The sequence below is a fragment of the Gymnoscopelus microlampas genome (genome assembly GCF_963454915.1).
Source record: "Gymnoscopelus microlampas genome assembly, chromosome: 8".
Classification (NCBI taxonomy): domain Eukaryota; kingdom Metazoa; phylum Chordata; class Actinopteri; order Myctophiformes; family Myctophidae; genus Gymnoscopelus; species Gymnoscopelus microlampas.
Genome location: NC_139945.1, coordinates 3,877,575 through 3,904,275, shown reverse-complemented (window position 1 = coordinate 3,904,275; position 26,701 = coordinate 3,877,575). Strand labels below are relative to the sequence as shown.

At 41.9% G+C, this 26,701-nt stretch overlaps 1 protein-coding gene across 2 annotated transcripts in view; it reads left to right on the top strand.

The window, feature by feature from the left end:
* The window catches only part of rap1gap2a (RAP1 GTPase activating protein 2a), a 224,941-nt gene that overhangs the window by 21,868 nt on the left and 176,372 nt on the right, over positions 1-26,701 (top strand). Inside the window, exon 1 of one of the 2 annotated variants that reach the window (XM_084065183.1) lies at positions 6,508-6,577. The exons of the other annotated variant lie outside the window; for it this stretch is intronic. Coding sequence (XP_083921309.1) covers positions 6,561-6,577 — 17 coding nt within the window. The 5' untranslated portion in view covers positions 6,508-6,560. Of the gene's footprint in view, positions 1-6,507; positions 6,578-26,701 lie in introns of those variants that run through there. 2 annotated transcript variants of the gene reach the window in all.

Here is a 26,701-nt window from a genome sequence, read left to right as displayed (position 1 = left end):
GCCTTCTAGCAAAACATCCAAGGAACTAGCACTTAGCATGTAAGCAGCAGCATCCACAGAAACAGTCACTTTACGTCTTTTAGCTTACAGCCTTTCTCCTTTTGGTCCTCAAGCCTTTTTTACCACTAGTAGTCAATATGAGCGCTATTTTACTTCCCTTTAACGGCTTCTCCGCCGTGCAGCGTCGAGTGAAAGTGGTCCGGTCGTCACGTCCGCTTTCTCCCCGCCGTCTGTTCCACACGTTCTCCTCCTCCGGAGGCGACGATGGTTTATAACTGTCCAAATATCTAATCAATCACACCCTATGTAATCGTAGATCTCCCTTTGGAAAGGTAGGTAGAGCCGTGGCCAGTGGATACAACTCAAACAAGTGTCTTTTATGGCGTTTTATTTCTGTTTCATTCACACACAAACTCTCACACACATATCTAACACTATACTGGTCGTTACAACGGTAGTTAGCAGGTTATAAACCTGCAGATAAAACATAGAACATAGCAATCATTACCGACATGAAATACATCTTCACAAGGTATAATATATATATGCAAGAAATAAGTTATGTCGTGTAAGGTCGGAGCTTAATTGTACATACCATCTGCCCACCGCGGCTCTTCTTTGTTACTGAGATACTAAACCAAAAGCCCCGGTGCTAGGAAAGCTGACGCATGCGCAGTACACTTGGTCACGATGGCAGGCATAACAAATAGCTTAAAAAACCCTCAGAAAGTTAGATAGTAAATACATAAATCACCCCACTACTAGGACAATACTTTCTATGCGCGGATTAAGCCGCTAATCTACCTAAATCTTAATGAAAGTATATAATTAAATCACGCTAAACCGGACGTGCGTCATCACTCCGTCATTTCTGAACAAACGGTCATTTACCACGGGATGGCGCTAGAGGGCCATATAAGTAGTTACATGTCAATAAACACTCCACCCTCATCATAATCATAGATTATTCCACAGCCAGTGTGTTTTACCTTATTTTGAAGGATCCACGGGAGAGCCACGAAAACCACGTTGTGGACACGGATGTTAACAAAAGCTGTCTGGGGGGGGCGGGGGGGGGGGGGGGGATTTTGTAACCGCATTTTTTACACCCAATGCCAACTGTCTATGTGGGCCGAAGGCCGAGCTCATGCCTCCTTCAGTGCATGAGAGCCAACCGACCTTCTTGTCACCTGACAGGGGGGAGTTTCTCTGGTTGGACGTAGCGCGTGGAAGGAACACGTTATTCCAACCAGTTCCTTTCCCCTCCATCAGAGGGAGGCAGTATAGAGACCACGATTACTGCATGTTTTTGTGAGGGTACCTAGCCTGGGGCATTGGTTCTCAAAGTGGGGTCCGGGGACCCCCAGGGGTACTTGAGGGGGTTTCAGGGGGTCCCCAGCTAAATGATGGATAGGAACCAAATGGACCCGTATGGGTCTGTAACTCTGAGAGTGTACAAATGGAACCAAATGGACCCGTTAGGGTCCATTTGGTTCCATTTGTACACTCTCTGAGTTACATTGATATTGATTTTACGATATGAATTGGGGTCCCAGAGATAGAAATGCCATTAAATGGGGGTCCGTAACCTAATGCATGTCAAACTGGGGGTCCTTCAAATTAAAATGGTTGAGAAACACTGCTAGTACCGTAAAAAATATTGTCATATGGGGGTCCCTGCGGCATATCTTTTCAAATGGGGGTCCGCGGGCTAATAAGTCTCAGTTTGGGGGTCCTTGACATGAAAAAGTTTGAGATCCACTAGCCTAGGGGACATGGGGAGAACATGCAAACTCCACACAGAGTAGGTCCTTTCACCAACCCCACCTAGTCCTAGGGTATGGGCGCTGATGACGCGGAGGAGAGAACACGTCCCCAGCGCCCACAGCGTCCCCTGCGGGAATCAAACCCCAGGACCTTCTAGCTGTGAGGCGACAGCGCTACCGACTGCGCCACCGTGCCCCCTCCTCCAGTGTAATTTCTAAGAAAATGAATTGACAGAAAATCTCCGGCAATGGCAGGGAATGTGTTAAGCTCACCTGATTCATTGCACTTCCTCTTGCTGTCATCTAGTGGAAACACACACAAAAAAAGTTTTCTAAGTTGTCCTTGGCACTGGCAGTCTGGGCCTTTTTGGAAAAAAAAAGTCGTCCTTGGCATTGATTGAGTTGATGCTCTCAATCTATTCGTGAGTCATCTGACTGAACTGTATTTAATTGTATTAATTGCGTTCAGGCTCTGGTGGAAAATAACACTGCGGTTGAGCTGCTGGCTTTGAGTCTGAAGTGGCTCAAGGACTGAATTTCTTTCTCACTGAGCTTTGGATTATATAAGATGGCAGAATTATTGTTAAGTTGCATTGGGCTCTAGTTTATACTCTGTTACAAGGTGTGCTGAGCAAACATACAGAGAATAGCCGTCATGCACATCCGTGTGATGATCCTTTTGATTTGATATTGACATCCTTTTCCTTCATATACATAAGGACTGTGTGTATATAATATATCAATCAGCTGCTGCTGCCCCATAGAAACATCATGACTCACTCCCATTCATAATACTTCAATGTCAAACGTGTGTGTGTGTGTGTGTGTGTGTCATCACTGATGTGTTGTCGATCATGACTGGAGTGGAAGTGGTTGTGAATATGAATGGGTGAGTCGTGCCTCCTAGTTGAGAGGATTCATCAGCTGTGTGTGTGTGTGTGTGTGTGTGTGTGTGTGTGTGTGTGTGTGTGTGTGTGTGTGTGTGTGTGTGTGTGTGTGTGTGTGTGTGTGTGTGTGTGTGTGTGTGTGTGTGTGTGTGTGTGTGTGTGTGTGTGTGTGTGTGTGTGTGTGTGCTACTTTTGAGGGCCAAACACATCCCCACAAGTAATTAGCAGAATGTTAGAAATCAACAGTGGTGGAACAAGTACTCAAATGTTTTACTTAATTAAAAGTATCAACACTGCATTGTAGAAACACTCTGTTACAAGTAAGAGTCCGGAATTTAAAATGTACTTGAGTAAAAGTACAAACATATTGGTATCAACGTGTACTTAAAGGACCAAAAGTAGAAAGTACTCATTATGCAGATTGCAGAATGTCCCATTTCAATTGTAGGCCTATAACAATCTTTTGCAAATAGCAGATCTACAAGCTCACAATGTGTCGCATCGTGAGCTTGTAGATCGGCTATTTTCAAATGACAAAAAATGTATAGTGAAGTGATTAATGTGTGTTTTGTAAACATGATTTTTCATCCGCAGTCCCCGGACAGATTGTTGCAGAAAGTTGTCAGGCAACAGCAGCTAATCAGAACAGAAATTAATTAAATATGCAAATAGAAGCGCAAAATGCTAAACATATCAGTCAATTACGGAGGCGGTCTGCTGTTTGTTAGGGCGAGTTCAGGCAGCTGTGGAAGAATAATAATTATTAGTTTTACTTGACATCCTAAATCAATGATTCCTTTTTTTCATCCCTTATTTATTGTGCTTCACTGTAGATAATATGTAATATGTACCCCAAAAATGACACAAATGTTTTTTTAGTTAGCTGGCATTGAATATGCTGCTACAATAGGCTCACAATGCATTATGCAACCTGTGAGCTTATAGATCTGCTATTTTCTTCCACAGCTGTTGATATGTTTTGGGGGGGAAGGTTTCTGGGAAGTCCCTCCTGGGCCTATACTAGTGCCTTTTCTGTTTTCGCTCTACGTGAAATATCGAAGCCAAAAATAGCCGATCTACAAGCTCACAACGCGTCGCAGCGACGCGTATTTTCTTGGAAGGTTTTCCCAGAATACAGAAGCTGTTGCATCATACACCTTGTGTATGATGCAACATTTACCCTTTGTTTTTGTCTTGAAGAATCTTAATGTCTAATCTTAAAGGTCAGTACATACTGTATTACTGTACACATAATTATAGTGGTGCTGACCTCTCAGGGCTCTTATTTCTGTCTTTCTTTTTCCTTCATTTATTCAGCGGCTTTATTTATTTCTAAGATAGAAACATGGAAAATAGCAGATGTACAAGCTCACTGAGATCTGCTATTTTCAGAGCGCAACATCCGAGCGCAACCAAACACAAAGTGAATTGTCTTTAAAGGACAACTTTGTTTTTTTACAACCAAGGTTTATATTTTAGCTTGTAATTAAAGTAAAATAAAAGATGAGTGTTCTTTTTTTTTCATTTACTGCTTTCTGTTGTTTTAGCAATTTTCGCAATCTTTTTTTACAGTGGGCGGGGGCATTCTGTCCGGTGGCTAAATATGTCTTTTTTTACACAATAAAAAAGGTCCTGTGGTCTTTGATGGCCAGATGTGAGTTATTGGGGGCTAGAAGAGCTACTGTAAATAATAATAAAGAAAACGTCAGGTTATTGTGTAAAAAATATATATTTAGCCACCGGACAGAATGCCCCCGCCCACTGTAAAAAAGATGGCGAAAATTGCTAAAACTATAGAAAGCAGTATATATATATTTTTTAACACTCATCTTTTATTTACTTTAATTACATTCTAAAACATAAACCTTGGTTGTAAAAAAAACAAAGTTGTCCTTTAAGTTCTACTGGATCTCTTCTCCACTAGTGCCTCACTAACATTTTAGTCTAGTTTGTATTTGTTGACAAAATTGTGAATATAATGGTCTTAGTTTTAGTCATCATAGCTTAGTTTTTATTACATTTGTATCTAGTTTTGTCACTATCAAAAGGTAGTCGCTGACAGGGACGTGCACAGATAGACTCTAGGTGGTGCTAGAGTACCTGCCCTTTGCCCTCTTGACCAGAAGTGCCCTTTTGAAAAAAAGGGCACAGCAGGGGTCTTCAACAGGGGGTCCGGGACCCCTAGGGGGTCCTCAGAGTTACTACAGGGGGTCCACCAAATCTTTATGTGATGTGATTGTTCTTCTTACCATAACCACTCGAAACCTAGCATCCCTTTTCTGAGGAAAACTTTAGCCAAAAATAGCAGATCTACAAGCCCACAACGCCTCGCGCTGCGAGGTGTTGTGGGCTTGTAGATCGGCTATTTTTGGCAAAGAGCTATAGGTGTAGAGGGAAAAAAGAGCAGACCAAGTAAACAAAAAAAAGTATAATTTACTTGAGATCCTGCCCCTCAAAATATCTGTGCACGCCACTGCTCACTAACATTTTAGTCTAGTTTTTATTTGTTGACAAAATTGTGAATATAATAGTCTTAGTTTTAGTCATCATAGCTTAGTTTTTATTACATTTTTATCTAGTTGTGTCAGTATAAAAAGGTAGTCGCTGAACATTTTTCGTCATAGTTTCAGTCGACGAAATCAACACTGTCGCTCTCCAACATGGGTGGTAAAGTTGTCTAATACAGTGGTTCTCAACCAGTGGTCCGGGGACCACCAGTGGTCCTTGAGGGGGTTCCAGGGGGTCCCCAGCCAAATTAAGAGTTAGGAACCAAATTGAGCCTTATGTGTCTGTCACTCTGAGAGTGTACAAATGGAACCAAATGGACCCTAACGGGTCCATTTGGTTCCATTTGTACACTCTCAGAGTTACATGAACACTAATGATGATGAAACAGTGTCGATTGGGACCCCCCAAGAAATCAAAATTGTTGAGTCCCAGGCATATCTTTTCAAATGGGGGTCCGTGGGCTAATATGTGTCAATTTGGGGGTCCTTGACACAAAGAAGGTTGAAAACCACTGGTCTAATACAATCATTTGTTGGATGAGGACAGGAGAGGATAGAGGGGAAAATGATGTTCATCATCATGAACAGGTGCATCACATGTTTCTGTTCTTCTTCTTCTCCTTGTGTGTCTTGTCCTCCGTGTGTTCACCGCCTTCTCTCCATCCCTCCGTTCCTCTCTCTCTCACTCCATTCATTTATCTCTTCTCTCTCTCTCTCTCTCATTAATTCCATTCTCTCTCTCCCTGTCCTTTTGTCCTTTTACCTTTATTACTACAAAGTGTCCTCTCTGCATTCACACTCACACACCACCTCATTAACTACTGAATAATTAACCCGCCCCCTCTCTCTCTCGCTCACTGTCTCACTCGCTGTCTGTCTCTCTCTCTCTTACTATCTCTCTCTCTCTCTCAGTCAGTCGCTCTCTCTCTCACACACACACACACACACACACACACACACACACACACACACACACACACACACACACACACACACACACACACACACACACACACACACACACACACACACACACACACACACACACACACACACACACACACACACACACACACACACTATCTCTCTCTCTCTCTCTCTCTCTCTCTCTCTCTCTCTCTCTCTCTCTCTCTCTCTCTCTCTCTCTCTCTCATATATACACAGATGAATTCATTAATAAATAAATTGAGGAAACAGCAGAGAGGAACAGAATGAGACACTGAGAGTTTTAGAGAGGGACAGACAGACAGACAGACAGACAGACAGACAGACAGACAGACAGAGGCACACACACAGAGAGAGAGGGAGAGGGGAGAGAGAGAGAGATACAGAGAGAGAGAGAGAGAGAGAGAGAGAGGTTGTGTATACTACAGAAGCTGGTGGTTATCCTCTGCGCAACGATGCCTCGAAAACTGTGGTAAGCTGTTTCTGTTTGCATATGTGTGTATAGTTTACTGTGTACTGTGTGTATGTTATACAGTATACTGTATGTTTGCATAACCCGTGGGGTTTGCATGTTGCGTAGCATTCTGTGAATTTGCTTAACTCTCTCTTCATTCATCTACACACACAGCGGTCTGCCACAGAGGGGCTGTTTCTCCTCTATACTGTATCTGTAGCACACTGTACATTTCACTCACTCAAACATGTCTGTTTCATGTTCGTTCTTACAGAGCAGTGCTTTTTGTTTGTTTAATCCTGTATCGTTTGCAGTGGTGGAAAGTAACTAAGTACATTTACTTAAGTACAATTTTGGAGGTATTTGGACTTTACTTGAGTATTTCCAACTTCCAATACTTTTACTTCTCCACTACATCTCAGAGCCAAATACTGTACTTTTACTCCACTACAATTATTTGAAAGCTTTAGTTATAGTTGCTTCTCAGATATACATTATTACATTATAAAACATACATCAACCACTTTAGCCCTGTTTTATACCTAGGCTATTTGAAAATAGCCGATCTACAAGCTCACAACGCGTTGTGAGCTTGTATATCTGCTATTTTCAAATACTCTATAGTACTTTTACTTTTGGTATTTTAGGTACATTTTGATGCCACTACTTGTGTACTTTTACTCAAGTCAATTTTGAATTCTGGATTTTTACTTGTAACAGAGCATTTCTATATTGCAGTATTGGTACTTTTACTTAAGTAAAACATTTGAGTACTTTTTCCACCACTGATCGTTTGTATAGACTAAACACTGTAATGTGTGTGTAATCTACCTACAAGTTGCAGTACTAACACAGAGTATGGCATTGTACAGTTGCGCATACACAAACGTACGGAGTGTTATTTATATAGAATGTTGACGGATGCTATTTATTCAAGGCACTCTATTCACAAGACTACTTTTTTTACCTGGCTGTAGATTTTTAACTCTTGAGAGAGTAAAGTGAAACCAAATGGACTCTTACGGGTCCATTTGGTTTCATTTTACGCTCTCAAGAGTTACACTATTGTTAAACATTTGCATTACTTATTAAATAATTGTTATTTTACACAATCTTATCCAACGATAACAAAATATTCTACGTTTTGGGTCTGAGACTAAATGTCATCAAACGGTGGTTCCGCGGCTCAAATGCCGAATAAATAACGGGCCTTGATATGAGAAGGGTTGAAAACCACTATTATTATTACAGTGTTTATTTTGACAGTACATTTTGATTTAGTTTTAGCCATAGTCTTTTGAATAAAATTACATTTAGTTTTAGTCATATTTGAATCATCTGAAAAGTTTTTAGTGTTAGTTTAGTTTTAGTGGACTAAATATCATAAGATTATAGTCGACTAAATCTACAGTTGATTTAGTCGACTAAAATGTATTGTGGCGGTGTCTTAGTGGCGTCGTAATGGCTGATTTTACACTTGGTTGCATGCTGAAAATAGCCGATCTACAAGCTCACAACGAGCTTGTAGATCTGCTATTTTCAGCACCCGAGCGCAAACCAAACATAAAATGACTTGTCTTTTAGTTCTACTGGATCTCTTCTCCAATCGTTCCCTCACTAACATTTTAGTCTAGTTTTTATTTGTTGACGAAATTGTCAATATATTTAGTACATTTTTTTGTCATCCTAGCTTAGCTTTTATTTAGTTTCCGTCAGTATAAAAAGGTAGTCGACAAAATCAACAATGGAGTAGAGTATAGTGGAGTAGACAGTGGTGGAAAGTAACTAAGTACATTTACTTAAGTACAATTTTGAGGTATTTGTACTTTACTTGAGTATTTCCAATTCCCACTAACTTTTACTTCTACTCCACTACATCTCAGAGCCAAATATTGTACTTTTACTCCACTACATTTGTTTGAAAACTTTAGTTACTAGTTATACGTTTCTGATATAAATTATGATATTGTAAAACATACATTAACCACTTTAGCCCTACATTTTATACCTAGGCTATTTGAAAATAGCCGATGCGACGCGTTGTGAGCTTGTAGATCTGCTATTTTCAAACATTTCAGTACTTTTACTTTTGGTGCTTTAAGCACATTTTGATACCAATACTTTTGTAGTTCTACTCAAGTAAATTTTGAATTCCGGACTCTTACTTGTAACAGAGTACTTCTACACTTGCAGTATTGATACTTTTTACTTAAGTAAAACATTTGAGTACTTTTTTCCACCACCGGGAGTGAAGTGCAAGAAGTGTGTAGTTGTAGATTGCAGGATGACATCAATGGGCTGGGAGCCCGCAGAGGTAGGGGTGTGTGTGTGTGTGTGTGTGTGTGTGTGTGTGTGTGTGTGTGTGTGTGTGTGTGTGTGTGTGTGTGTGTGTGTGTGTGTGTGTGTGTGTGTGTGTGTGTGTGTGTGTGTGTGTGTGTGTGTGTGTGTGTGTGTGTGTGTGTGTGTGTGTGTGTGTGTGTGTGCGTGCGTGCGTGCGTGCGTGCGTGCGCGCGCGCGTGCGTGTATACACTGTGTTGACGGGCTGTGATTCACAGCTCCAGCTTGCTGACTGCTGAGCTGCTATATTGGACGTTATTCATGCATGTCGTACTGCTGGAGGGCTCAAACCTGGCAGAAATAGCTTGTTGTGCGTCGGCTATTTTTTGCTACTTTTTCCAAAAAAAAACTGTTGACGCGTTTTGAAAATTGCATAGCGTATAATGACATGCCCCACATAGAGGGGAGGGGGGGGGGGGGGGGGTAGACTTTCTGCATAAAGAGTACTTTTATTTCTTCTACTTTAAAGGGCAAGACCACTTTGGTATAGAGGTTTGAGTTGTGTAGTTACCTTGCCATGATGTAACTCCAAAGGTGGACGAGAAATCAAAAATAATTGCTCCATTGATTAGAAATTGATAATTCTAAATTTGCTCCTCATTGACTTACATTGTACGGTAAAACAGCTCTCAAAGTCACTCTATAAGCACATAAACAAACACAAACAAAGCTGATTCAGACAATATAGAACATCACCAAACCCGTTACTTTTTTTTTTTTAATAAAAATGTTAACTTCCTGCTGATTTTACTATTTGAAGATCCGGATCCGGATCCGCGAATCCAGTCCAGGTTTTCTTCTTAATAAAAATAGCAACCCTAGGCTGTTTGGGGGAGTGTAGCGCCCAGGATCACTTAGCAAATTGGCACCGGGTGAAAAAAGGGTTAGAAAATCATGGGATAAAAAAGGAAAATGGCATGTCTCGCCCAAAATACATAAAACACAGGAGGCGAGATACAGACGATTTCCCAAATACGTTAACCAGGATGTGAATGGAGCGGTACATCTTGGGATCAAGTGATCTCCTGGTTCTCTGTGCATCTGGGGATGAAATGATCACCCATGTGTTAGCGAAGAGCGCCAGCTAGTGGAAACATGATAAAACACAACAAGTCTGTCCGTCCGTGGCAGTGTGGGCCTTTGGGGAAAAAAATAGTCGTAATGAAATAAATATGATAACAATTAATATCAAATATCTAAATACTGAATCAAGCAACTTTAACCCATTAATACATGAAGAGGCATCTGTGTCACTTTTTCATTTGAGCTAAAAAGCATTATTTTACACTCTAGCTATTCAAAAATAGCAGATATACAAGCTCATAGCGCGGCACCGAGTGCCGCGCTATGAGCTTGTAGATCTGCTATTTTTGAAAAATCGAGAAAATGTGTGCAAATTAATATATTAATATTCTTTTAAAGCGATCATTTTTTTTCTCAAATCTTTGCCTCTGGGGGTCCCTGGAACAACGTATTTTGAGATGGGGGTCGGTGGCCAAATAAATATCATTTTGGGGGGTCCTTGACATGACAACGTTTGAGCACCACTGATATAGAAACATACGTTTTTTTTCAGAATACTGTTAGGATTTAGAAAACATTTTAAGAATCCGAATCAGGCCTTAATGGGTTAAAACTGTCTGGGGTGAAACTCAAAATCCTGAGTATGATAAGATGTACAGTACAGAGAGTGTATCTCCCGTCATAAGACAGAGTGTTTTCTGTGCTGTGTTTTATCTCCAGAGCCAGTGTTCTGTGATGTTCGTCCGTCTGGTGTTCAGTTACACAGGAAAGGCTTTGAAAAAGGTTTCAATATTATTATGCTGGCAAAACACATGCATTATTCAGAGACGTTAACATTAGATGCAATCAGAGCTGATGTGGAAAGTTCACCTGGGGATACACTGTGATTGTCCACCATAAAATATCTGTATGTCTGTGTGTGTGTGTGTGCTGACCGACTGCCTGACCATCTGTGCGTGTGTGTGTGTGTGTGTGTGTGTGTGTGTGTGTGTGTGTGTGTGTGTGTGTGAGTGTGTGTGTGTGTGTGTGTGTGTGTGTGTGTGCGTGCGTGCGTGCGTGCGTGCGTGCGTGCGTGCGTGCGTGCGTGCGTGCGTGCGTGTGTGTGCCCAGCTGCTGCCAATTAGATGTCTGACGCCTATCGGACATCGTGTACACCCCTCCACCTCTCCTTTCCTCTCCTCTCCTCTCCTGATAGATGCTTCCATCTATTGATGGAAGCATCTACTCAGGGTGTCTTTGTGTTTGTAATGAGGGTTACTGTGGCACCACACACACACACACACACACACACACACACACACACACACACACACACACACACACACACACACACACACACACACACACACACACACACACCTGTGGCTACATCATTAGATGTAACGTTTTAATCCTCTTCTTTACGTTTGGGGAAATCGGCAACAAATCCATACAGTGCTGATCCTGAGCTGTATATATATATATATATATATATATATATATATATATATATATATATATATATATATATATATATATATATATATATATCTGTGTAATGAAGCTGCTTCAGAATCCTCTTTAACTCATTCAGTGCCAGACTTATTTCCAGCTTGTTGATCCCTGTGCCAGGATTTTGCTTTTATTTTACCTTTTAAATTGGTCACAGGTTGATTTTTCTCCAGTATGACTGATCCGCTGATGGTTGCTAATCACTGAGGTGATTCAGGTGTGGTTTCACAAATGTCAACGAGGTCATTGTTGACATGTGTTGTTTTATGTTTGAAAATGGCATCTTTCACTCAGAAATACAGTGTTTTTCACAGGATTTTTTTCTCTGTTTATTTTTTAACATTGAAGTGAATGGAGCAGCAACTTTTTGAATAGCGTTATCTCCTAGTTCCTAGTACCCACACCGCCAATGACGTCAAAAGACGTCATTGGCGGTGTGGGCTTATACTAAAAACGTCCGTCAAAAGGTGTCATTGGCAGTGTATTTAAGTACTGTACTTAAGTACAATTTTGAGTTATTTGAGTTACGATGCTTTTACTTCTACTCCACTACATCTCGGATCCAAATATGGTGCTTTACCTCCACTACATTTATTTGAAAACTTTAGTTATGTTGTGAGCTTGTAGATCTGCTATTTTCAAACATTTTAGTACTTTTACTTTTGGTACTTTAAGTACATTTTGATACCAACACTGTTGTACTTTTACTCAAGTAAATTTTGAATTCCGGACTTTTATTTGTAACGGGGTACTTCTACATGGCAGTATTGATACTTTTACTTTAGTAAAAACAAATTGGTACTTTTTCCACCACTTTTTAGTCCATGTCCTGAAAAGTCACAGGTGTGTGTGTGTGTGTGTGTGTGTGTGTGTGTGTGTGTGTGTGTGTGTGTGTGTGTGTGTGTGTGTGTGTGTGTGTGTGTGTGTGTGTGTGTGTGTGTGTGTGTGTGTGTGTGTGTTAACAATGAGGCTGACAGCTTTATTGAGCGATGATGGCTCCATTCCACCATTTCTATGATTTCCTTTAATGTAAACACTGACCCAGCCGGCTGTTCAGACTGTATATGACCTGATGTGCTCCATGCAGCAGATTCACAGATAAGCTCTGTTTACAGAGAGACTGTATTCTCTCTCTCTCACTCTCTCTCTCTCTCTCTCTCTCTCTCTCTCTCTCTCTCTCTCTCTCTCTCTCTCTCTCTCTCTCTCTCTCTCTCTCTCTCTCCTCAACACAAGCTGCTCAGACTGAGATACTAATGCACCTGCACAGTAAACAAAAACACCTGAGTGTTCCTTTAAAAGTGCTATTTTCTTTAAAAGGTTAAAGCTCTATATAGTGATGGTAATCGTTGCTATAGAGTGTTAAAGGTTAAAGCTCTATATAGTGATGGTAATCGTTGCTAGAGTGTTTCACCTCAGACAGTTTATAAGTTGCTTGAGCAAATGAAAGTTGCTCATTGAGCTTGTAGATCTGCTATTTTTTGAAAACAATGCAAATCTTTGAATATATATATATATATATTTGTGGAAGCACATATTTTCACGACATACGATATAGGTTTTCTTGTATGTTGTGTTTGTGATAATTATGTTTAGTTTTTAGCGGTGCTAGCCGCTGCTCTATACCTGACTTTGTCCGTGTTCACCGTCAACGTTCTGATTGGTCAGACCCGTCAACGTTCTGATTGGTCAGACCCGTCAACAAAGTGATTGGTCAAGCTTCACGTGACACATGGCTATAAACACATTATATACACATATCGATGACAAAATGCATCAAAGGCGCCGCTACCTTCACACAGGGTGTGATTTATTTAATAAGAAATAGTAGCCTGGGACCAGACGCATCTGCCAGTGTAAAACAAAAATTGCCCTATGCGACTTGCGTCTGTCACCGCTCCGTTGGGAATCCATTTCCTGCTCCCGAAGTCTGGGGTGACCAATCAGGGCCCAGTATTCAAATATGGGAGACTGTAATTGGTAGTTGGTTGTAGGTCTAACCAATTGCGTCCAGAGCCATTCTTTGGCCCGTCCCTTGGGGAAAAAAGAAAAAAGAAGCACCAGACTCTGAGACTCATATCCACGCAGTGGAGTCTGGCCACGTGAGGCTAAAGAAATAGGTCCCAGCCCGCCCACACATTTATGAATCCAATTACAGTCAAACAGTATGGAGTATCAGAACCCTGTTTGATGCTCATTGTCACATGACTCACAACACCATTTCTACCTAATTTTTATTTATTTTTTAAAGAAGAAAACTGATATCTGATGCAAAGTGTTTGTGAAGGGGTGTAGGGGTCGATCATGTCCTGAAGGTCAGGAGGTGACGTCACCTTTTTTTTATCTTTTAAAAAAAAAAAAAATTAGGTTTTTGTAACTCATTTTTTCACCCAGTGCCAATTACCTGTATGTAATCCTGGGCGCTACTCTCCCTCTGCCAGCCTAGGGAGAGCCCAGAACTGAGCTCATGCCTCCTTCAATGCATGAGGAGCTAGTCACCTGACAGGGGGGGAGTTTCCCCGGTAGGACGTAGCGTAGTAGAAGGAAGACGTTATTCAACCAGTTCCTTTCCCCTCCATAAAGCGTCCCGGCTGACCAGGGGGAGGCAGTATAGAGACCAGGATTACTGCATGTTTTTTTGTGAGGGTACCTACCTACCCTAGGGAACACGGGAAGAACATGCAAACTCCACACAGAGAGGCCCTTTCACCAACCCCACTGGGCGCTGATGACGCGGAGGAGAGAACACGCCCCCAGCGTCCCAGGCGGGAATCGAATCCAGGACCTTCTAGCTGTGAGGTCGACAGTGCTACCGACTGCGCCACCGTGCCCCCCTGACCGCCTTGTAGGTCGTCACCAGTGTTTTGAACTGGATGAAGCGTCCTTGAGCAAGGCACTGAAGCCCTAACTGCTGCAGATGAAGCAGGTTTGTTAAGAGTTACAATTACACTGTGTAATTTACACATTCTATCGTAAATGTAAGGAATAATCCTGTGAATCAATCAGTGTGATCCACAGGAGAGATGATCAGAGGAGCAGAGTTTGTACCATTACGGTTCCAACATGGCCAGAAGAATGGAAAGAGTCTCTCAGTGAAGGTGCAGCCAGTGAACGAGTAGATATGAACTCTAGCCTCCACATCATAAAAGGAGACCAGACCCTCCTCATAATCCACAAACACTCCCACTTTCTGGACCTTCTCTCTCACAGGGAGGAGGACATCAGGGTCAGCAAGAGCCTCGTACTCATATCCATTCCTCAACACTATAGTCCAGAAACCATCGTTGGGTCTCACACAGATATATTCCTTCCTGATGGACTCTCTGACCACTCCTAAACACCAGTCAGTCCTCCCTCCAACCTGAACCTCATAGTAAAACCTTCCTGAGGAGAAGCTTTGCTTTCCTAATATGACACATAATATTGTAGAGAATCTCTCTTTGTTGTCTGGGAGATTCTTCCGTACGTTTCCATGACTCACTTGTTTTCCATTCTCAGACAGGATGAGGTAGTGATTTGCTGTATCAGGGTCCAGAGTCACATCCACCTCATATTGCTGGATCCTCCTCATCTCAGCATCACACAGCTTGTTCTCCATCTCTTGACTGAGTGTCTTCTCCAGCTGTCTAGAATCGGTCCGTTTTTACTTCCACTCTCGGTCCTCTAATGGTTTCAATAGGAGACTGTAAAGTCTGCTTCTCTTTCACTAATGTCCTCAAACTGTGTGGAATCAGCCTTTAAATCCAGCTCCTCAAATCTCCACTCATCACACACGACGTCATTTCCGCCAAAAATGGAGTTCCACGTGACTCCAGACCGGCCTCAACGTACTGTGATTGGACACGTCGGGTAACCATGGCAACATGGGGCGGCCATAGCTGAATGGTCAGAGAGCCCGCCTGGGAAGGCAAAGGTCCCAGGTTCGATTCCAGGCCTCAGCAATGTGTCAAACTGAGCAAGACACTTAAAGCCCTAACTGCTCCCCCGAGCCGCTACAACGAACAGCTGCTCACGGCTCCTTAGGGCATTGGTTCTCAAAGTGGGGTCCGGGGACCCCCAGGGGTCCTTGAGGGAGTTCCAGGGGGTCCCCAGCTAAATGATGGATAGTTAGGAACCAAATGGACCCTTATGGGTCTGTAACTCTGAGAGTGTACAAATGGAACCGGGTCCATTTGGTTCCATTTGTACACTCTCAGAGTTAAATAAACATTGATTTTACGATATAAGTCGGGGTGAGAGATAGAAATGTCATTAACTGGAGGTCCGTAGCCTCTAATGCATGTCAAACTGGGGGTCCTTGAAATTAAAATGGTTGAGAATCACTGCTAGAGCCGTAAAAAATCTTCTCTTGTGAGGGTCCCTGGGATATTTTTTCAAATGGGGGTCCGCGGGCTAATAAGTGTCAATTTGGGGGTCCTTGACATGAAAAGGTTTGAGAGCCACTGCCTTAGGATACAAATATAGTGACCAAAAACGTACGATATTTATAACTATAATTTATAACTAGACGCGTCGCAATTCCGGGGAAATTGCAGAGTGTGGTTGCGCCGACGCCGGTCGCGGGTCGCGGCCGCCGGGACTCGAGGAATACGCCGGGAGGAATAACGTCGGAGGCTGCGCCAATTACATTGTGTCGTCACTCCTGAGATCGCGTGCGTTTCATTTTGAGAGGATCGATCCCCCCAAAATAAGGTTTTTGCATCAAACGGTTACATTTTGAGCATTCGTGGCGCCCCCTATGGATCAAGTAGAAATGCTTTTGGGGATTGGTTTAGTATACCACCCTCGACATGTGATTCAAATTTGGGATTGACCGGACGTTTCGTTCGTGGTTTATGGCATTTTTGGTCAAACGGGCCCCTCCCGCTAACTTTGGAAGCCATTTACGGACGAACGGTAAGGACAATCAAAATGCCGTTTGGATATCTTTACCGCATGGGTCCATAGATCATGTGTACCGATTTGTGTGAGATTAGGACAAAATTTGAAGGAAAAGGAGCAAAAAGCGTGTTTTGAAGAAAATTCAAAATGGCGGAAAATCTATCCTGACGCAAATGGGCGTGGCCTATATGGGGAGATGCGTCGTGACCCAAGGAATCCAGGTGAAAAGAAATTTTGATTTTAGGACCTACGGTTCAAGAGTTACAAGCCAAAACGTAAAGGGGGCTGTTATAGCGCCACCATGAGGCCGAATGGTGTGATATTTTTTTAAATAATTTTGGACTAAATTATAAACCTCCCCTCCAAATCTGGTAACTCTAGCTCTTACGGTGTCTGAGAAAAAAATACTTGAATTTGAGTTTTTTCACTTTTACATTAAAGCGGATGGGGAAATTTAATGCACTAATAAATCAATATCAATAAAACTATACAACCAATCCCTTAGCAAAATACAAGCGCACGATTCCCGATTTAGATGGTCATTTTGACATATGGCACATCATTGGGGGATAAAAACTGTGGGAGGAGTAGCGTGCCAAAGTATTGTTTATCTAGAAATAATAAAGAGGGACTAGTACTATAGTCTGGTTGCCCTGTTAGGGCAACCACACTAATAATGTTTTTGTGTGTGTGTGTGTGTGTGTGTGTGTGTGTGTGTGTGTGTTTGTGTGCATTTCTTGAAGTGCCGCATGTGTTGCATCTTTGCCGTCCGCAAACATACGGACGGACACACAGACACGGTCAAATGTAGAACGGCTGGCACCGCTAAAAACATGTCTGTGAATTCTATCTCCTAGACCTAGCAGCTTGACCCCAGAGAGTCAAACAACTCACTCCTATAGCCTGATAATCAAACTGTCCGCTGGTCATCAAATGATTGGCTTAGGAATGTGACAAAAAAAAACAATCATGAATTCAAGTCTCCATGGCGTGACTAATCCATACAAGAAAAGTGTTTTGTGTGAACTATACCTTTAAGCCCTGATGTTTTTTCTACTTGGTCATAGTGGTTTATATTCATTATCATCGTCCTGGGTGCGGACGCGAGGCGGGGGGGGGGGGGGGGGGGGGGGGGGGTGGGGCCCGTGGCCACAACACCCATAGTTCCCACGGCTACTGTATGTGTACACACACACACACACACACACACACACACACACACACACACACACACACACACACCATTTCAGGAAGCAACGATGAGTCACGCAGTTCTGTTAACGAAACCACATGCAGATGAAGTAGAAGGGGAAGTTGGCACGCGTGTGTGTGTGTGTGTGTGTGTGTGTGTGCGCGTGTGCGCGCGTGTGTGTGTGTGTGTGTGTGTGTGTGTGTGTGTGTGTGTGTGTGTGTGTGTGTGTGTGTGTGTGTGTGTGTGTGTGTGTGTGTGTGTGTGTGTGTGTGTGTGTGTGTGTGTGTGTGTGTGTGTCTGTCTCCTCCTTCATCCTACAAGGGCGTCACACAGAAAGTGGCGAAAATAGCCGATCTACAAGCTCACAATGCGAGGTGTTGTGTGAGCTTGTAGATCGACTAGTTTCACTACTTTTTAAATCGTTTTAAAAATAGTACGTTTTAAAAGAGGAACAGTTTCGGACGGCAACAATTTACTGCTGGCTGCTCCCACATCTTTTAACCCTATAAGACCGGGAGCGCTCGTTTAAGATTTATTTGGCTATTCAAAAATAGCAGATCTACAAGCTCATATGAGCTTGTAGATCTGCTATTTTTGGTAAAAAAATCTTGATTTTTTTTTTGCAAATCTTTCAATACATATTTTATTAAGCAAACATTCTAAATCACGTTTTCAGAAGACTTACATTTTTAACTAATAAAGTAATCAATCAATCAATCAATGAATCAATTACTACTTCCACAGCTGCATTTAGAAAGTATTTTTTCATTGATTCTCTCACACTGTGCATGGCTCATGGTGCATCAGATCTGTGCTGCCCTCTAGTGGCTCAGCCAGTTACTGCACTGGCCTTGTGTCCAGACTGAGGACAAAGTACTCAGTACTCCAGTACTTTAGTAGTCAAGTATTACTCAACTACAAGTGAAAGTTAACTCAGTCAAATGTGTACAGAGTTAAAGTATCCTATACTGGAGTATACTGCTTTTAGAAATGCCCCAAGTATTACAAAGTACAAATTACAAAGTACTATTTTCTTCTTTGATATTATAATGAATGAATTGCTGTATTGATATTTAGAAAATGTCCCCTTGTATGGGGGTGCCTGGCTTAACATATTTTCAAATAAAGGGATATTTACAGAAAATAGTTTCATAATCTTTTGAATACAATTCCATTTTGAATCATATTTTAGTCATCTGAAATGTTTAAGTTTTAGTCTAGTTTTAGTTGACTAAATATCGTAAGATCTTAGTCAACAAAATCTACAGTAACAAAGTACATTTACTTGAGTACTCTACTTGTGACTTTTACTCCATTACATTTCAAAGGCAAATATTGTTGTACTTCTGACTCCACTACCTTTTAGGAAGGGACCTCTTGGACCCAAACGTACACAAAAATACATTCTTAATTAACCCTAGAAACATAGTGAAAAATTGCCGATCTTCAAGCTCTGAACTTGTCACAATTTCTGAACATTTTGGATTTTATTTTAATAGCAGATCTACAAGCTTGCATGTATGTTTGCATACGGTGTATTTATGGATTGGCAATCAAATGTGTTTCTCCAGTACGCCACTAGAGGGCAGAGTGTGCCTGTGATTCTCCTTGGTAGACGGCCATGCTTGCTGTGCAGGGTTTTGACAGCAAATTGTGATGTGGTTTTAGTCATAGTCTCTTGGGCCTGGGCCTGCAGGAGGGCTTGTAGATCGGCTATTTTTGGCAAAGAGGCTATAGGTGTAGAGGGAAAAAAGAGCAGACTACGTAAAAAAAGAAAAAACTTCTGAGACACAATTTTATACAATATAGAGTAGGGGGTCCCTGCTTCATCTCTTTCTTAGCTAGGGGGTCCTTGGCCTGAAAACGTTGAAGAACCCTGATTTAATGCCATCAATAATGACATTGTTTCTTCTGGATTGACCTTCAATAGGATGTGAAGTAGCAGTTGTAATTAAAAATCTCAAAAATCAGAATAATAGTTGAATCAAGTTGAAGGTGTGACTGTGACTGTGGACCGGGCCTCTCCATGGAGTTCTACTACACTACACTATACCACTATACTATATATACTGTATATTATCTTATCATTCTTATATTATACCATTATATATTACATATTATTGCTGTAATATATTATACTATCACATATATCTTACACTAATGTGCTACTATTGTTACTGTTACTACCTGCACTGTATCTCCTTCTGTCTCTCCCCCCCTCTCTCTCTCTCTCTCTCTCTCTCTCTCTCTCTCTCTCCTCTTTCCCCCGACACGGTCGAGGCAGAAGGCCGCCGCCCTAGAACCTAGGGTCTGCCTGACGTTTCTTACAGTTAAGAGGGAGTTTTTCGTTGCCACTGTCGCAAAAATTGCTCGTTCAGGGTGGGATTGTCGGGTCTCTTCTCTACATGTAAAGTGTCTTGAGACAACTTGTTGTGATTTGACACTTTAATAAAATTTTATTGAATTTTGAATTGAATTGAAGGAACAGGAGCTCAAACAGCCAGCTGCCAACAGGAAGTCAGTCATATCATGGACATTTTGAATAGTCATATTTTAGTCATCTGAAATGTTTTAGTTTTATTTGACTAGATATCATAAGATTTAAGTCGACTAAATCTACTGGTGATTTAGTCGACTAAAATGTATTTTGTCGATGCCTTGATGGCGTCGTAATGGCTGATGCCTACTTGGCTGCATGCCGAAAATAGCCGATCGGCGTGCACATCCAAGTATCCAACATGAACTAAGTTCTACTAGATCTCTTCTCCACTATGTCTTGACGACATTTTCAGTATATTTATTCATAGTTTTGGTCAGCTTAGCTTAGTTTTTATTTAGTTTTGGTCAGTGAAAATAGGTAGTCGACAACAAACATAGTTTTAGTCGACGAAAGCAATGAACACTGTTGCTGTGGAAGCTCAGAAAGCTGCGGTGAAGCTGAATAACCACTAGAGGCCGCTGTGTCCTCACATTGTTCCCTCTTTAAAGCACCTGTGTAGATGTTTGACACAATGATGATGTGTTTACTGAGGTGATGTGGTTTCCACGGCAACACATGGAACACCACACGCTTCTACTCCACTACATCTCGAAGGCAAATATTGTACTTTTACTCCACTACAATTATTTTATTATTCTTTTCAAAAAACGTTTGAAATCATTTTTAGAATCGGCCTCAGGTCTTAAAGAGGTGGTGCCATGGTTTTGCACTTTTTCTGTTTTTCATGTGTCTATGAGGTTGATAGAACTTCATTAAGCCCCCTGGTGGTGTTTTTATGGTGTTTTATGTCTTCTCTGACTATTTTGAGTTTCTTCCTGGAGGCTGAAACCTTGAGGGTCAAACGTGCCAATAGAAAAACAGCCCTTTAGTGACATAGTGCAAACATACCCTCCCCCTCATTATCATAACACAACAGGTGTGGGCATGTAGGAGGGACTAGGACAGGTGGGTGGTGCTAAGGTGGTGGAGGAGGTGTTAAGGTTAGAACCAGGTATACTTAAAGGAGTAGTTCACCCAAAAAATGACTTATTTTCTATCAATTGCAAACCCCATGAAGCCTTGAATCCATGGATTTATTTGAGTTTTTGTGGCATTCCTAAGCCAATAATTTGATTCCCGTCTCCTACCGGCTAATGTATCCGGTAGGAGACACAAAGTCGATTATTATTACTACCGGATACACACCGTGTGATCATATTATTGGCTTAGGAATGCCACAAAAACTAAAATAAATCCATGAATTCAAGGCTTCATGGGGTGTGCAATTGATAGAAAATAAGATTTTTTTTTGGGTGAACTCCTCCTTTAATGAACTGGAGGCGTGTCCACATAAAAACATAATTGTAACACTTTCTGTACACTTTTTTGAAAAGACTCTTCCTGCTAGTATAACCATAATACCTGATGATTATGTTTTAGGGGGGAAAAATCACTGAAAATCACGGCACCCCGTCTTTAATGGGTTAACGACAGTGCAACTTCCACTTGTAGTTATGAGTAATACCTGAACAGGAGTATGTATGTATCTATACTTTGACCCAAGTACTGGGGTCGAGTACTTTGCACGGTGCTGACAGCGAGCGTCTAGTTCAGTGGTTCTCAAACCTTTCAGGCCTCGACCCCCCCCCCCCCCCCCAAATAATCATTATTTGAACCGGGGACCTGCCCACCACCCAAGCACTTTTGTAGTAGTAAAGTAAAAATACCTCACACCTGTTAAGTACGGTACTTGAGTAAATGTACTTAGTCACTTGCACATTCAGCTAATCATCTGGGGACCCCCCCAAAATCATTTGAGGACCCGCTTAGGGGTCCCGACCCGCAGTTTTAGTCTAGTGTGACAGGTTGTCATAGAAGAAGTCTTGTGTGTTTTTTTTTCCTTGAGTGCTGCATGTAGTGTCAGCCCCTCCCCCCCATAGGGAGGCGAGGCTGTTGTCATAGTAACCATGGACCACCTTAGGGATGGATGGATGATCCATCCAGTGTGGTCCATCGTCACCATGGCGACCGGGAGGCCTTGGCTCTGCCTGACCTCGCTCTCAATCACAACATCTCTCTCTCCACTGCGATGGTCGCCCGTGGCAACGGAGTATTATAACACCCCCCCCCTCTGTGACACGTTGACGTGTGTGTGTGTGTGTGTGTGTGTGTGTGTGTGTGTGTGTGTGTGTGTGTGTGCGTGTGTGCGCGTGTACGTGTGTACGTGTGTACGTGTGTGCGTGTGTGCGTGTGTGCGTGTGTGCGTGTGTGTGTGTGTGTGTGTGTGTGTGTGTGTGTGTGTGTGTGTGCGCGTGTACGTGTGTACGTGTGTGTGTGTGTGTGTGTGTGTGTGTGTGTGTGTGTGTGTGTGTGTGTGTGTGTGTGTGTGTGAGACATGCCATAGGGCACAGGGCAACAACAAAGCTTCTATAAGGTGCGTGTATGTGTGTGTAAAGTACATTTACTCAAGTACTGTACTTAAGTACAATTCTGAGGTATTTTTTACTTAACTGGAGTGTTTCCAATTATCAATACTTTTACCTCTACTTCACTACATCTCAGAAGCAACTATTGTACTTTTACTCCACTACAATTATTGATTAACACTTTAGTTACTAGTTACTTTGCAGATATAAATGATTACATTATAAAACATATATTAACCACTTAGGCCAAAATAGGCATTTGTTTTGGCCCAAGTCACATGGTTTTGTGATTTAGGCCAAATTATTTACTGATTTAGGCCATTGTTTTACTTTTTTTTGGCCTAAGTCAGATTTAATCCTATTTAAACCTATTTAAATGTCTTATGTTACATAACTGACAGACAGTGTTATTTTTATTTAAATAGTCCTATTTTTTATCTAGGCTATATAGCAGATCTACAAGCTCACAACGTGTCACAGGATAAGGATAAGGATAAGGACAGCTTGTAGATCTGCTATTTCCAAACATTTTAGTACTTGTACTTTTGGTACCTCAAGTATATTTTGATGGCAATACTTTTGTACTTTTGTGTTTTGAACACAGACCTTTTACTTGTTACAGAGTATTTCTACACTGCAGTATTGATACTTTTACTCAAGTAAAACCAGGGACGTGCACAGATAGACTCTAGGTGGTGCTAGAGCACCTGCCCTTTGCCCTCTTGACCAGAAGTGCCCTTTTGAAAAAAAGGAGAAAAAAAAGTTTTTTTTTCCAGTTTTCAGCAGGGGTCTTCAACAGGAGCGCGTGTACGTGTGTATGTGTGTACAACGCCTCGCGCTGCAAGGCGTTGTGGGCTTGTAGATCTGCTATTTTTGGCAAAGAGGTATAGGTGTAGAGGGAAAAAAGAGCAGACCAATTAAACAAAAAAAAGGATAATTTACTTGAGCACCTGCCCCTCAAAATGTCTGTGCACGCCACTGAGTAAAACAATCGTGTGTGTGTGTGTGTGTGTGTGTGTGTGTGTGTGTGTGTGTGTGTGTGTGTGTGTGTGTGTGTGTGTGTGTGTGTGTGTGTGTGTGTGTGTGTGTGTGTGTGTGTGTGTGTGTGTGTGTGTGTGCGTGCGTGCGTGTGTCACATAGACATGCCATAGGGCACAGGGCAACAACAACACAGCTTCTATATGATGTGTGTGTGTATTCCACTATTATGTGAGAGCAACAGCAGTTATATAAGTCATTTACTCTGAAGTGTAAAATCCTCAGTGTTCATTTAACTCCCAAGCAGCGGTGGAAAAAGTGTTCAAATATTTCACTTAAGTAAAAGTACCAAATGCAGTGTAAAAAATACTATACTGTTACAGGTAAAAGTTCGGAATTAAAAATTGACTCGAGTAAAAGTACAAAAGTATTGGTATCAAAATGTACTTAAAGAATCAAAAGTAAAAGTACTCGTTACCCAGAATGTCCCATTTCCCAGTTTTCAATTGTAAAAGAAAGCCTTTGAAAGTAGCAGATCTACAGGCTCACAAGATCTGCTATTTTCAAATGGCAGAAATGTATATAGGGCTGAAGTGGTTTTTACTAAAATAAATATCACTCATACTGTACCCTACCTTTAAAGGGTCTACACCATGAAAAAAAATATATATATCATATTGTTTATGTCCCTCAAACGTTTTTCAAAAGGTTTGAGCCTAAATCAAGCCTCAGATATACTCATTCCAACTAACTTCTCTCTGGCTTATAAAGCACTTTCACCTGCAATACCACATTGTCCTGTTTGGCACGGGGCTCATGGGACAGTTTGTATGCATGTAATCTCTCAAGAACAGATTCTGCACTGCGTGAGAATCTGTCTTGAAGGTTCGTCAGAACGTGTACAGAACGCCCACTCCCACTGTGTGGGAGTGGGCGTGGCTTCAGAGGCCGCGCTTTATCCAATCAAATGTAGTGGGCGGGATTCACATGTCCGTCATCCTTCCCGACTCGAAACTTAAACCGAAACTAATTTAACAATAGCGTCCGCGGAGCAGACAACCACGGAAAGATATTCACATTTGAACTTACTCTTTCATTATAGAAACAAGTGGGCTTATAACCAAAACCATCCATGTTGTCTGGGAGAAGTGGTGTTAGTGTTCCGTGTAGAAATGTTATCTAGTCGGAATGAAAACGCAAGCTCACCACCGGAAGTGGAGCGGTGAAGGCAGACTTAAACCCCGTTTCCTTGCGCACATGTGCTGCGTCGTCATTGTCCCAGAGTCACACTCAGGAGGAAGGACAGCAGAGGTCGCTGTTTTTCTTTTTAAGTGTGTCTCTGGGTTCCGAGATTGGTATGCATGTTATCTCCTGGTTCTGGGTGGAAAAAGTAAAGTGAAGTAATACTTTTTTTTTTTTTTTTTTTTTTTTTAACGGGCAGGATTGTACCGAACATGACGTCACGTTCGGGTGAAAATCAGTTTGGTCTGTTTTGAGACCAATTTACAGAAAACCCCAGATATGCTGTGAAAGCCTGAGTGTTCAAACTGGGGTATTTTTTGGGATAGAAGAGAGGTAGGGGAGACCAAAAACACACAAAAAAAGAAGAACAAGTTAAAATTCATGGTGTAGACCCTTTAATAAATGACACACATTAGACCCTTCAAGGTCTCTGCTGGCTGGCTGGCTGGGTGGGCTCCATTTTTTGGAACAAGCAGAATGATGATGAAATAAAAATAACACAACGTTCCTTCTATCCGTGCCAGGTCATTGTCCTTGTGGGGGGGTCCTTCGGGGACCACCTGGAGGGACCATCTTAATCATCTTCATGACTCAGAGCTCTCTCTCTCTCTCTCTCTCTCTCTCTCTCTCTTCAACCTCATCATGTCCTTCATAAGGACTCTATGAGTCAGCCTGGCTTATTTTAACGCATTCAAACCGCGAGCACATCCGTGTCATTTTTAAAGATTTAATTTCGCTATTCAAAAAATAGCAGATATACAAGCTCATAGCGCGGTATGAGCTTGTAGATCAGCGGTATGAGCTTGTAGATCTGCTAATTTTTTTAATATCTTGAATATATGTATTTTTAAAGCGAAGATCTCAAATCTTTGCTTCTGGGGTCCCCCTATCTCAAAACATTTTGAGATAGGGGGTCCGCGGCCAAATACATGCTATATCAGTGGTGCTCCAACTTTTCCATGTCAAGGAACCCCCCAAAATGATATGTATTTGGCCGCGGAACCCCATCTCAAAATATGTTGTTCCAAGGACCCCCAGAAGCATATATCAGAGTTAAAAATGTTAAAACATATAAAGATTTGCACACATTTCCCACGATTTGAAAAATAATAATAGCAGATCTACAAGCTCATAGTGCGGCACCGAGTGCCGCACTATGAGCTTGTAGATCTGCTATTTTTGAATAGCCAAAGAAATGTTAAAATGACACAGATGCGTTCCCGGTCTCAATGGATTAATGAAAGCCAGAGTCAGACATACAGTACTGTAGAGCTTCACAGTGACTTTACTTAGCTTAGGTAAACGAATCCCATCCCTTTCCTCTGTATAGAGGACTTAGTTATAACAAGGGTTCCCACACTTTTCAGGTCTGTGACGCGTTGTGTGGGCTTGTAGATTGCATAGTAGATTAAGCATAGTTTTACTGAGGTTAGGGTTTAGGTTAGGTTTAAGCATAGTTTTACTGAAGTTAGATTTAGGTTAGGTTTAGTCATAGAGGCAAAAGTACACAGCGACTAGCTGGCCAATCACAGCGACTAGCTGGCCAATCACGGCGACTAGCTGGCCAATCACAGCGACTACTGGACAATCACAGCGACTACTGGACAATCACAGCGACTAGCTGGCCAATCACAGCAGGTCTTCCTAGAACTGCGGTGGGATCCATAAGCATGGGTTGGTGGAGCTTGCGCTGCAATGGAAATGTTAACCTTTTAACAAAAATGTGTTTTATTTTCACCAAACATATCACGGACTCTATCTTTAACCCTTTAACAAAATGTGTTTTGTTTTTACCAAACATATCACGGACTGTACCTTTAATGAGACGCTGTATGGTTTCACAACATGTTGTGACAGATAGATGGCGCTGTTACTGTCTTGTTGTGATAAATGGCAAAAGTGTCTCACTGGTGGAAAACCTTTGAGAAATGGAGACATTATATCACCACACACTCACACACACACACACACACACACACACACACACACACACACACACACACACACACACACACACACACACACACACACACACACACACACACACACACACACACACTGTGTGGCACCATCTGTTCTGTATGGTTTAATGGGGC